General features: G+C 37.0%; 2 protein-coding genes across 2 annotated transcripts in view; one reads left to right on the top strand and one right to left on the bottom strand.

Annotated features, from left to right (window-relative positions):
- The window catches only part of LOC136238648 (E3 ubiquitin-protein ligase MIB2-like), a 35,909-nt gene extending 22,783 nt beyond the window's left edge, over positions 1 to 13,126 (bottom strand). Inside the window, exons 1-7 of the mRNA XM_066029219.1 lie at positions 13,007 to 13,126; positions 12,259 to 12,553; positions 6,051 to 6,814; positions 5,747 to 5,854; positions 4,207 to 4,333; positions 3,746 to 3,786; positions 1,450 to 1,542 (exon numbers count right to left, since the gene is read on the bottom strand). Of these exons, the coding sequence (XP_065885291.1) occupies positions 1,450 to 1,542; positions 3,746 to 3,786; positions 4,207 to 4,333; positions 5,747 to 5,854; positions 6,051 to 6,814; positions 12,259 to 12,553; positions 13,007 to 13,009 (1,431 nt within the window). The 5' untranslated portion in view covers positions 13,010 to 13,126. The remainder of the gene's footprint in view (positions 1 to 1,449; positions 1,543 to 3,745; positions 3,787 to 4,206; positions 4,334 to 5,746; positions 5,855 to 6,050; positions 6,815 to 12,258; positions 12,554 to 13,006) is intronic.
- Positions 1 to 13,130, top strand: part of LOC136238647 (uncharacterized) — a 123,485-nt gene that overhangs the window by 41,546 nt on the left and 68,809 nt on the right. The gene's annotated exons all lie outside the window — the stretch shown is intronic.

Below are 13,130 nucleotides of genomic sequence, written 5' to 3'. Positions count from 1 at the left end.
TCATTAGAGAAACTCAAACAGGAACTTACTTCAATATCTGTGAACTGTCGTGCACTCCCAAGCACTGGGATATAAAAGTTTTATCCTGTATACTACATTCGTAATGGGATATAACACTTATACAACTTCACAACTGATAAGAAGACCGTATATAGCTTATCACAACATATTCGCAAACCACCCAAAATCGTGCTGTTAAAAACCATTTTATGCAAGAAAAAGTACTTTCAAAGAAGAGATTTAGCCTCGTTAGGGAGGCATTGCAGATCAGTGATCATTAGTGAGATCTGCAATGCTACTCAGTACGTCATCGATCATTAGTGAGGACTGTTGACTCCCTCAACAGATGCCTGGTCTCTAACAACCTCTCCAGAGGTCTCTTAATGGATTTTAAAGACCTCATTATCTCATTTTATGTAAACCATTTTCAAACACCAGTAAATCGTTTCTTTGAAAGTATTTTTGTTGTTGCAGATTTCACTAATGATCACTGATCTGCAATGCCTCTCTAACGAGGCATAGCTGTTATACACTCTTACTTTCTTTTATAGATGAAGTGATTGTGAGTTTAAATTTTGTGCAAGATATATGATGATATCATGGTGTTATACTCACACAATGAACTATTTATCCACTACTCCACCATTTTCTAAGTCAGATAGAGATCACCCACTCTAGCAAAAAGTAAACAATCTGGTATAATTTTAAAAAATTATTCATTTTAAAATGAAGTAGGTATACATGCGCTAAAAAAATAGTGAAACAAGATATGACTGTATACCTTAGCTATATGTATAAAGGAGGTGAAAATCACTACTCTGCTGTTTAACAAATTTTAACTACAAACCAATGCGATCATTAGCTATAGTGTTACCTACATGTAACTACAGTGTTACATTTTAAACCAGGTGTGTGCTCACAGCCGGGCTTTGGCTGGCTGTGGGTGTGTGCCTGGTTTCCTGAAATTGTTTTTCAAAAAAAATGTGTGCGTGTGTTTGTTTGTCCACACCCACACTTACGTGGCGCAGCCAGTATAAGTAGAATCTACATTAAACTTATAGGCTACTGGTTTCTGAATATGGTGTGAACAGCTTTGTCCGGGTGTTCTAGCAACCAAAAAACAACAGCGCAGGCCTTGTATGCTACCAGAAATTGCATATTCAAAGAGTGTGTCCCTCTTGTACATGAAAGAAAATGAAGAGCAGAACCAAGACTTTGTCAAGAGAATTTTTGTAAAGAAATATCATGAGAAGATAGCTTCAATCGTTATAAAGTAAGTGTCTGTAATTTGCACACTTGCTGTACAGAATCAAGAATTTTAATAATGCACGATTATCACTATACTGGGATTTTGCAGATCCAGTCACATATAAAACTGCATAGGCACCTGGTTTTTAGAAGTAGCAGAACATCAACTAGTTATAACACAATTAACAGAAAGTATATTACCTGACACATGTCATCAGTGATCCCATTGTGTTTACTCTGTAGAGCTATCAGCTTGTGTAGGTCACACAGCACTACTATATCTCCTATTTTAAACTGTGGTTGCAGACAAAACAATAAATTAATACACTATCAAAATGAACAGTTACATAGTACCTATATGCAGGCATGCACATATATAGGAATGTAAATTATTATATTTTAGGCATCAAATGAATAATAATCACATATTCCAACTACATACGAACCTTACATTTATTTGGATATTTGTCAATATCATACACATGTATGTAATAAACCTGTTGAGTATGTTATGTGATGCTCAAAATAATTATGCTCATTTACCACAATAGAAATCAAAACGATTAATTGTGTAAAATCAAGAGTTGTTACACATACAGTATTTACTGCACACACTGATGTGTTTCCTGTAAAATGGATACACAAATATTGAATGTGAATATTCCCGATTACTAATTCACCAAATAATATTTGAGCGCATGCACTCATGTACTCATCAATGAATCAAGACACATGATAGTGTGTCGTGCAGCCAAGAAACCTGGCGTGCCACACCGTGAGTATAATTACAGGAAGAAGCAAAATGCGATTTAAATGCATACATAGCTCCAGGCTCCCTTCTTGAATTGGAATCATTTTTAGACTGCAAATTCCCTCCACCTTCAGCACCCCACATACCAAATTTGAGCATGATTGCCTAACACAATCGTGTACTATACACCTTCAAAATTCGGCTCAATTTCTTCGTTTAGAGGACTCAGGGGGCTTAGATTATTCTTTTCACACACTTTACAAAATACCACTATAAAATGCAAATGCATTACTTGATTTTCTTGAATCAGTACACTTTAAGAACGTACTGCGGCAAAATCATGTATCAAGTTTGGTGCACATCTGATCGATAACCATAGAGGCTATGAATGATTATTTGCATTAAAAAAGGCTGGCTTGTTGTCACGTCTACAGGGTAAACCACTTATGGGAATAACCTAAAAATCGATATGCGTATAGGTTAACCATCATAACTCAAACCTTTTGTGGTTTAGATTTACAAGGCAAAAATCAAGCAGCTGTAAATCGCGGGGTCAACATGCTCTAATAGAACAGTCACCACGGGGTAAAAAGGTCCATGAAAAATTAATGTCGAAAAAACTTACCAGCGTTTGAACCAGGGCCCTCCATACTGAACATCCAAATTCTTAACCGCTGAGCCGCTGCTATCACGGCTGATCACCTCACTTAATTTCTACTTTATAAATGAAAATTCTAGCTAAAATCTACTCAATAGTAATTAATTTCATAGATCTACAAATGGAAAATCTAGATTGTTCTAGAACATTCTATGGTTCTATTACAAATCCTCAAAAAAATGTGCACTCTCTTAGAGCACTACAAAAGTAATCAAATATACTCTGTAATACAATGCTATTACAACTTCTGTAGTATTCCATCACATAAAAGCCGACATTATAGCCATTTTAGTACAGATCGGCAGGGTAGTACACTACTATTAAGATCTTCTTGTGCCAATCGTCATCATCATAATAAGTGCTATGCTAATAAAACTTGTGATAACAGGCTGAAAATTGTATTCTAGCAGGAAAGGTGGAGGATTTGCTTTGTAAAAATTGAGCAACTGCAACTTATCACATTTTATATGAAAATTCTAGCTACTCTAATAGAACAGTCACTGCAAAATTTTATTAAATAGAAAAATACTGTATTTACAGTTTAGGAATTAATTTACTTTGTTATAAAACACTATTGCAAATAAATACAGGCACATTACAACTTTATATAGCCCGGTAGGTATTTTCTGCAATGATAGAGCACTAGTTTGTCTTATATCATTGTCATTGCATCTGTAGATATAGAAGAACAATGATTTGTGTAAAAACAAACCTCAAAGCCAGTTTATGGTTTGCTTTGGATATATATTTAAAATATACAAAAAGAAGTGAAACCCACACAAAACAACCAAGCTGTATAAAAAGGGTGTGGCCTTCAAACAGCCTGGGTGAAAAAAGTTGTGAAATCAAAGGTGGTGGCCATGAAATGGCTGCAGTGATGTTGATCACAATAATGCACAAAGCCATTATTAAAATTTAATATCATCCACATCATTGCATGGCCACCACCTTTGATTTTACAACTTTTTCATCCAGGCTTTTTGAAGGTCGCACCCTTTTATACGGCTTGGCTGTTTAGCGATAAGCGATACACACAATTCAAGGTGAGGTGATCATTATAATAAGTAAAATGTAGATATATTACTAACTTTATGTCTGTTTTGTGGAACATCCAGCTCGACGCTGTTAACTAGAAAAAATAAACACATATGTTAAACAAATTTTGCCCGCATGTACAGCTTAATTCAACAAGGCCAGAGATAAATAATACATACACTCCATAAAGAGGCTTTAAATAGCAAGACACTACTTTGTACATTAAACTAGTTAGGATATACACTATTATCATTTTTGAATGGTACTCTGATAGGGTGAGCCAATAATTCTTAGATTATCAGGTTGTATTATGTATAAATAAAATGGTACATGGCTTGGTGTAGTTAATGTCAAAATTATAAAGAAACATGTGATGTAAGTGGCATTAATCTTACATGCCCAGTTTTTAATATTTACTAAAAGCAATGTGCAAAGACTATGTAATTCACTCTGTATAGCTAAAATCATTATTGGTATTTTATTTGTTTTCCAATGCTGCGAATATTATACATACCAGTATCATCAGTGATCTTTTTCAACAGTACAGGATTTAGCACAAATTTTCTTTTAATAGCAGGAATGTAGAGCAGTGCATCCTTGTCAGAATCAATTTGTAATACAAAAGCTTGTTTCCCCAAGATCTATAAAAAATAAACCTTCCTTTAGAGTATGAAGTCGGTATATTAATATCAATACACTGCAGTGTATAAGTGGTTATCAAAACCTTCTATACAATGTACATGCCTAGATTGCATGCTGCTGGAGGATAAAGCCACCATGAGAACTCCTAGTGCAAACACCAATGGTATTTCAGTGAGCCCTACCCAAAGATTCAAGAGGTCACAGTAAACCATGGAGTGTGATAACAGTTTATAAACTTGACCTTGATAGATGTATGAGAGTGGCAAAGAGCCAATGCCATCATGGCTGATATGTATATTATGGTAAAAGCTACAAAGAGACTTCTTTATGTGCTACCCAGCTATGACAAGTAAACTATCAATTGTCTACAAGAGGCCATGGCCAATTGTATTACTGTGGCTCTCATTGTGGTAGTAAACAAGTGTCTTATTGAGTAGCTAAGTAGAGTTCTAGGAAAACAGGAGCAGGATGGGAATGGAAAGTGGGAATGGGAAAGAGAATCATCAACAACTAGAGGTCATATCAATATACAGGTTGGATTTTACAGCACAATGCTTCTTTGCAACATTAAAACATTCTAATAGAGCAATCCCTTGCATTAAAACTGCATAGAGCAGTCGAGAATGTTTTGTTAATAATCATCCCATCAGGGTAGACCATGAATAAAGGGGGAAGGAGGGGGGGGGATAAAATTTTTAGCTAATTTTAGCTAAGCTGTCAACACTGAAAGCTAACTACTCCCTTGAAACCATGGAGTAAATGTGGGAAATTATACCTGCAGCCTCAGGATATTATGCAGTATGCTAGATTGTCGGGTTGCATGAAAGGTGTCCAATGACTGTTTGTAGCCTCCTCTTTGGAGCTCAAGCTTGACTGCAGCATGTAACTTTTTGCATCTCACACAGGTACCATCATGTTAACTAGAATACTTGGTAAACCCTGTTTAATAGTTGAATCTTTTTAAAATGTTTATGATTTCAAGGGAGTAATTAGCTTTCAGTGTTGACAGCTTAGCTAGTCTATATAGCTAATCTATAATCAAATTTAAAGGTAGGTCTCAGGTGAGATAGTTATCACAAAAGATAGTTGACTGCACTATTAGAGTATTTCATGCAGAAGACTGCTCTAGAGTGTTTTGATCATCATAGCGGAAAGATCCAACAGTGCTAAAAAGAAGTATTGTGCTGTAAAAGACTTGTATTTATCAGTCATGATAATCTTTATCAGGAATTTTCCATTAGTAGTCCCTGTTCTTGCTTTCTGTTTTTTCCTACAATTACCCTTATTGAGCCAAGTGTCTTACTAGAAGGTTTATTCACAACTAAGAGACAAAAACCATCAAAGGAAACTCCACATACAGGTACCATTGTCTAATTAGAGGTTATCATTAATACATACATGGTAATACATACCGGTGCCATTTCTTCATTCCACCCACCATGTCCTTCTTGTAGCTGTCGGGCCTCGGAAATATCATCATTGATTAAGACAGCATCTCCTGCTTGCAACATATCTGATTCCTGTTAAAAAAAGCTCATACCAAGTACTGCAAGCATGTAACAAAGTGTAGGTCTTAGAACACATACATTATTATAGTTTGATGCTGCAAAGTGTGTGAATTCTTGAAATCTAACATTGTGCTGAAAAGAACATCTGATATACGAATGCACCAATGCAAATAAAGTGTATTAAGGGTTCACATTTACACATACTTACTGTATCTGAGGTCTCTTGTGTGACATTTGGTAGGCAATAAAAATACAGTCTGGTAGTTTCTACTTGAAGTGACTTCAGCTTCAGAGGAGCAAGCTTCTGCAGACTATCATCACTTAACTCTTCTTGGAAAATCTCCACAGACTTTGGGAAGACTTGCCATTTCAAAGTAACAACTTCCTTTGGTTTACAGCATTCCACAAGTCGTAAAGCACATGGTCGTATGTCAAACGCTAAGCAGAATGATTTTCCTTTGATAATATCTCCACAAATTGGATCTGGATCATTCAACCCTCTGAATGTGCAGGAAACAAATTTCTCTCCTGCACTTAACTTAGGAACAATGTGCTCTGAATATTTTGATTTCGTCAATTTCTCTTTGTACGTGATGAAGTAGTCATTGCATTGGTCACATGGGAACTTCTCAAGAATCAACTCAAGTAGCTCAACATCAATAGAGCTTGAAAATCTGTTAAAGAACTCAAAAGCATTCTTTATTGATGGCAGTTCAAAAACTTCACCGATGTAGTCTGCAAACAGAATATCATCTTGCTTAGAGCCAATGATCTCTGTTATGAAAGCCCTGAAATCTTCTATTGCAATGTCCCGGTTAATGATGCATGTAGTCACAGCCTCGACTAATAGAGCATACTGCTGGCCAATCTGGTCACTAGACTCAAATGGATTCTTAGGATGTTGCAGTAAAGAATTGTCAGTAGTGTCAACCAGTTGTTCAACAGCAGTGTCATCAGAAGTGGATGATTCCGCTATCACAAAAATTACCATATTATATAATAACTTTAATACCATATAGGAGTTAGTGTTGCACCGATATGGAATTTTAGCCGATATTCCGATAACCGATTTATAAGAATGCATTGATGCCGATATTACTAGCCGATCCGATATGATACATAAATAATAAAAAAACACTTTAATAACTTTTCATAAACATTACAAACTCACAAACAATATGTGTTGTTACAGTTACTCTGGTAGAAAGGTATTAGACTGAATCACTGATAGTTCTTTACACAATGTAAACTACAGGGTAAGTTGTTTGTAAGTAGTACCAACTAGGACAAAGTTGTTTTATATGAACAATAGCTCCTCTGATAATTCTGGCATAATCCTGTTTCGTTTTTCATCATGTAGATCTCCTGCAGCAGAGAACAGTTGCTCGGACGGCACTGAAGTGGCAGGTGCAGACAGGAATTGTCGGGCTAGTTTTGAAAGAATTGGAAATTCTTGACAATGCTGTGACCACCACATAAAAGGGTCGCCTGTTTTGAAATCTATTAAAGGCACACTTAAGTACCTATCTACTTCACTAATAGATGTGGGCGGGTCTTCACTGCTATCAGCAACAATTTCAGAAAATACATCTAACAGAATGCTACTTTTTAGTGGGCAAACTCTCTTAGGCCTTGTTGGTCCCTCCATTTCAGTGTTACCTTGCAAACCAGTGTCAAGCTTGGACATTTCTTCCAATAAAATTTCTTTAATTGTTGCTTTAACAATATTACTTGAAAAGAATTTGTCCTTAAACCTAGGGTCAAGGAAAGTAGCAAGAGATAACTGCTTGTTTTCTTCAATCCTGTTAAAACATAGTTTAAGCGAATGAAGCAGTTCTCTTTTCATAGTGCGAATGCCACTGTCATCAGTGATTTTTTCAAGTGCTCTGGTAAGTATACGTATGTACGGTATGACGATGGAAATAGCTGCAAGGCCTGCAGATATAGACCTAGTGATCTCTTCCACAGGAGATAAAATTTCAATAACTCTTCATGACATCCAACTGGTGAGATGAAAGCTGTTGAACACTGCTATTTTCAGCAGCATATGCTGCTAGCACCATCTTTTGCTCTTGGACTGATGTCAACATGTAAAATGTGGAATTCCATCTTGTTTGGACATTCTGCTTCAATTTATGTTGTGGAATATTGAGGCTTTCTTGAATTCTTTTTAAATTGTGAGAAGCAACAGACGAGCGGTGAAAATGCCCAACTATACTCTTGCATATTGCAATGATATATTTCACTATTTTCTGAGATAGTAAGCCATCATTGATTGCTAACTGAAGAGAATGAGCAAAACACCCAAAATGTGGTAGAGAAGCATCACGCATGGCCTTAGCCATATTACTGGTGTTGTCAGTGATCACTAAATGCACCCTCTGCAATGCTATTTCCCATTTTTCCAGCATGCTGAGTACCTGAGCAGCGATGTACTCTCCAGTGTGGGCTTCAGTAAGGCATTGGGCATTCAAAACAGCCAAAACTCACTTGAACTGGCTATCAATCCAATGGGCTGTAAGGCTAAGCAATGCCGTATCATTCACACTTGAACTCCACGCATCAATTGTAAAGCTCAAGTAACTTTCATCATCACAACTGTTGATCAGCTTCGTAACTTCCTCTTTCATTCCAGAGTATATTTTTGGAATAATCGTTTCAGTAAAATATTTCCTACTGGGGCACTGGTAGCATGGTTCTAGCAACTTCAAGACTTGCCTGAATCCCACATCTTCTACCATTGAAATTGGCTGGCAGTCAATCGCTACCATCTCACGTATTTTTCGGTGTACTCGTTGTGCCCTCTGGTCGTTGATATCCCAGCCCTTACTTCGGTCTTGCACTTCGCTTAAAGAAAGTTGTCGTTGTAGTTCCCGTTTTCTTGTTTCCATTGGCTGCTTTGGCTCCTTTTTCGTTTTCCTTTCCAGGTATTTTGAGTGGATTTTCGGGTGTCTTTTTACTAAATGGTTTAAAAGGTTAGTAGTAGTATAAGACTTCGTCGTAGAGCCACCTCTGGGAACTTTCGCTTCACACTCATCACAAATAGCAAAATTGCTGTCCTCATCAACAGTAAAGAATTCCCAAATAACTGATGATTTTCTTCCCAAATCACGGCTAGGATTTACTGCATTGCTAGGGTTGCTTGCACTCGACCTTGTGCTTACCGCCATTTTCAAGCATTAAAAATAGACAATTAATCGGTTGCGGCGCTTGCATAAATCACATGTACTTATATCGTATCGGCTAGTGTTGTGTCTTTTGATCCAATACCAATACCGATAAGTATAATTTAAGCCGATATATGGTTTAACCGATAGCCAATCCGATTATCGGTGCAACACTAATAGGAGTGCAGTGAAATGTACTAGATGTACTAAAATGTTAAGTAAGTACAAACTCTTCCATTTTTGTTTGCTATACTGAACAGTCGCTGCTCATTAAGACCTATATACGCTATAAACACCGCTCTCAAATAGTGACCACCCTTGAATAGTAGCTGCACTGACTTTTGACACTAGGCTAATAGTAGCCATGGCGTTTAACCAAGTAAATACAGTAGTGGATGCTAAGACTTGAGTTTACACCCTACACATGCATTTTAACAATGATTATACATTAATTTAACGCATTTGAATTGTGAGTGAAATTTTCATCACAAATAATAATATTCAATGTTCTGTGCATCACTTTTGTGAACAATTGTTGATGCTAGACCATCTGAAGCAGTACAGTATTAGTGGCTATAGTACATTTAGCAATGTTATTGAACAATTAATAAGTTAAAAGACTTGTACAGTGGTATAAAGTACAGTTATCTGAACCCCTTGGGACCAGGGGTGGTCCATACAGTAAGTCTGAAAAGTCCGTTTCTACGAAACTATGTATAAATAACCTTAAAATAGCATAAATAACATTTTTAAAAATTTCAGTAGTATTCAACTACCCTAATAGAACAGTCATTCCGTAGTTCGGATTACCGAGAATCCGGATAAGTGGGGTCCCGATAACTGAGAATCCACAGTAGAGGATTTCTGTCTTAAGAACCCTTCAGGTATACCAATCATTTTGACTCCTCTATAAGAGTAATTGACCATTCTATTATTAATGCTTGAAGACGTCCTACATGTACAACAAAAATCCCAAAACCTACTGTTTTTCAAATATATCCCATGATTAAAAGCAATTTGCTTTCCTTTCATCTGAAGCAGTGAATACAAGAGAATGTAGTACTATTGATTGTGAGGCTGAATATAGTACCAGTATTTCAAGTCAAAATATATACTGTATAGGGGGAGAGTTTCGATGGGTGAAAGTTTCATGGTAGAGGGCAAACAAAGTTATTTGTGGTTACAAACTTTTGTGGTGGATGAAAGTATGACGGCACTTGCTCAAAGCGCTTAGCTGTGCACGTAAACAATGCATATTTGTTAATAAGTGGACATATATGACTCATGATGGCTATGATGCATACATACCTAACAGTTGGTTAAAGTGGGCGTGGCTCTACATTGGATGTGCATGCCTTCAGACTGCTGCAGCACACCTTAATAAATGGGTGTGGCTCCACATATGACTAGCTACAGACAGTGATGCACGATCCCAATAAGTGGGTGTGGCTCATGAAAGAAACTGGGCTGCTGCAGGATTTTCCACGTTGTTAAGCAAATTACCTTATTTCACACGTCAACCAATCCAGACAGATACTCATCACAGCTAGCAGCATTCATGGGAAAATTTTTGTGGCTTTTGACAAAACCACAAAATCCGCAAACTTTTGCCCATCAAAACTTTCCCCCTATACAGGTAGTTATTTAGCCAATAAATAGCTAAGCTGATCCAAAATTGTTATTGTTGAAATTAATGCTAGACATAGCTACCACTGTGGAGATGCTAGCTGGAAGAATTCATTCCCTCTGGAGACTCTGATGGTGCATGGCTTACACAACATCTCCTTTTTCAGAACAAGCAAGTCTAGAGTTACTGGAGCAGCTTTTCTCAGACCACTGGTGGAGGTTTGACACAATTAATTTTATTGACTCCGAAGTTGGCCTCAGCTCTGACCCTCATTCATCCTCTTACTCCACTTTCAGTCACCCATGTACCCTGCCACCCCGATGTCCACCATATGTGCAGTATAAACAAAAAGCTGCTGCCTAAATCACAGTAGATTTTGGGCACCAGAATCTTATATTATACACAGTAAGGATATACCAATTTAATCACATAATAATAAAATACACTGTAGATTATTTGCAGTGACTAGGCAGGTCGTAAATATTTCAGCTGCATTTGTCTGGTTTATTGGAGTATAAGGCTGCTCTATTAGAGTATCTATAGATGCAGGACTATTACAGTATCTATAAATGCAAGAGTTAAAGCCATTCTTAAATATAGAAAATCAGGTTCATTTCTCTACTACATCTATGACTGCTTGCACATAATTGGGACTCTTTAGTTATACTAGTATTCTTTTTAAGATCACACAATTTTGGGGGTTTGCCAAAACAATGACCTGCTGCATCCATGACACATATACAGTACCGCTCAAAATGCAAAGTTGTCTCACAAGAGCATAAGTGATATAAAAACTCGCTAATTAATGGGCGGGGCACCCATTTTGCTTGCGAGTATTCATCCCTAACAAAACAGGATGAATATTCGTGAGCGAAATGGGTGCCATGCCCTTTAATTATAAGTTTTTTAATTGCTTTCACTCTTGTGAGACGATGTTGCATTTGAGTGATACCATAGATTAATTTGTCAGGTGGATTCTTGGAGCCTTACTACTCAAAACTAGAAGCTGGGGTTTTGTCCTATGCAGTCACCTACCTACATACTGTAGTACATGTGTACGTGTTGAGCTGAACTCTCAAAAACATTTAATAACTTTGTAGCAGTACTTGACTTGCTAAAAATACTTCATTCAAATGTCTGACACAATATTAAAGACCAAACAAACTTTCATCATACGTTTCTTTTACTGTCACCACTAATAATCTTATGGTTATCTTTCTTGAGAAAAAATATCCACTTTTCTTGTTTTCTCAGGGTTCAGATCAACTCATACATACTATATAAATCATGCCTTTCTGCAAAAGTTGTGTTTTGAATTTTTCTGCTACTGCGCAACAGGAAACTTGTTGAGGACTCACAAGCAGCTTTAAATGGTGTCAAAATCATTCAGAAGTTAGCTTAATGTGCTTTTAAATAAAGTTATCAAATAAAGGTTGACAAATTTAGCAGATTTGTCAAAATTATCAACCTTTTCTGCTTAATCTTGCGCACATGTACAGGTATAACAATAGCTTGCAGCTGGGAGTGCATCACTCCTGCACTCACTGAGGTTAGTGTGGGAAAGATGCAGTGTAAGCATACATATACTTGGATCACAAGATCTACTATACTGTACAACTTACATGGTATGAGACTTAAGATGGTTTGCTCCACGTACTCTTTCTTCCCAGTAAACTCAGAAGATTTACAGAATTCAGTGATTAGTGTATCATATGTAAATGAACTGTCATTTCTTTTCTTTTTCCAGTTAGAAATGATCTCAGCAAAAGGATTCTTACCACCTTCTTCAATTTTTGATATTACGTTTTTATCCAACCCCAGTAGCTTTGCTGTGTCATTCCATTTTCTTTGAAGGTTACCTGTTATTATTTCCAGCTGAGCTTCTGAGCATTCTACTTGTAAATCTGTTATACTAGCCTGTATAGGAAATAATACATTAATTCCCAGTAAAAACAGTCTTGCAAGAAAAGGGCGTTTTTCTTGCAAGAATATATAATTCGATATGACTCTTGTATGCAACGATCCCTGGCTGAAAAACTTGCAAGAGACCTAAAAGTCAGTCCGGTTTTTTTTGCATGCCTGGCATGGGAAGAATACACAACAGGGGAATGTTTCGAGGTTGAGCCAATACAAACAAACCGATATTGCGAACAAAAAAAAATTCGCTGTGCCAAAAAACCTTTCTGCCCCGGAATTTTCTTCGACTAGGTGCAGTATTTCTCTGATTAACGTATACATGAACGCATCTGTGTTATTTATCTGTTTCGCACACTCCTTCTTCCCTAAACTCGCAAGCGTGCACGTGACCCTTGCACTTAATCAGCTCGAGCTCGCGACGTATCATATCACGAAGACTATACAATAACAAACCATGTTTTCACTGTAGACTAGAGTTTTCGACGAGGTTCACACTCGGGTTCAAGGTCAACAGTTCATTAACAGGGAAATCTTCGGGGAAGTACCGGTATATACCGCATTACATATCCTCACTCAT

Source organism: Dysidea avara, chromosome 11 (assembly GCF_963678975.1).
Source record: "Dysidea avara chromosome 11, odDysAvar1.4, whole genome shotgun sequence".
In the NCBI taxonomy this organism is placed as follows: domain Eukaryota; kingdom Metazoa; phylum Porifera; class Demospongiae; order Dictyoceratida; family Dysideidae; genus Dysidea; species Dysidea avara.
The sequence above is the reverse complement of the archived record's forward strand: the minus strand, read 5'-3'. Positions and strand labels throughout refer to the sequence as shown.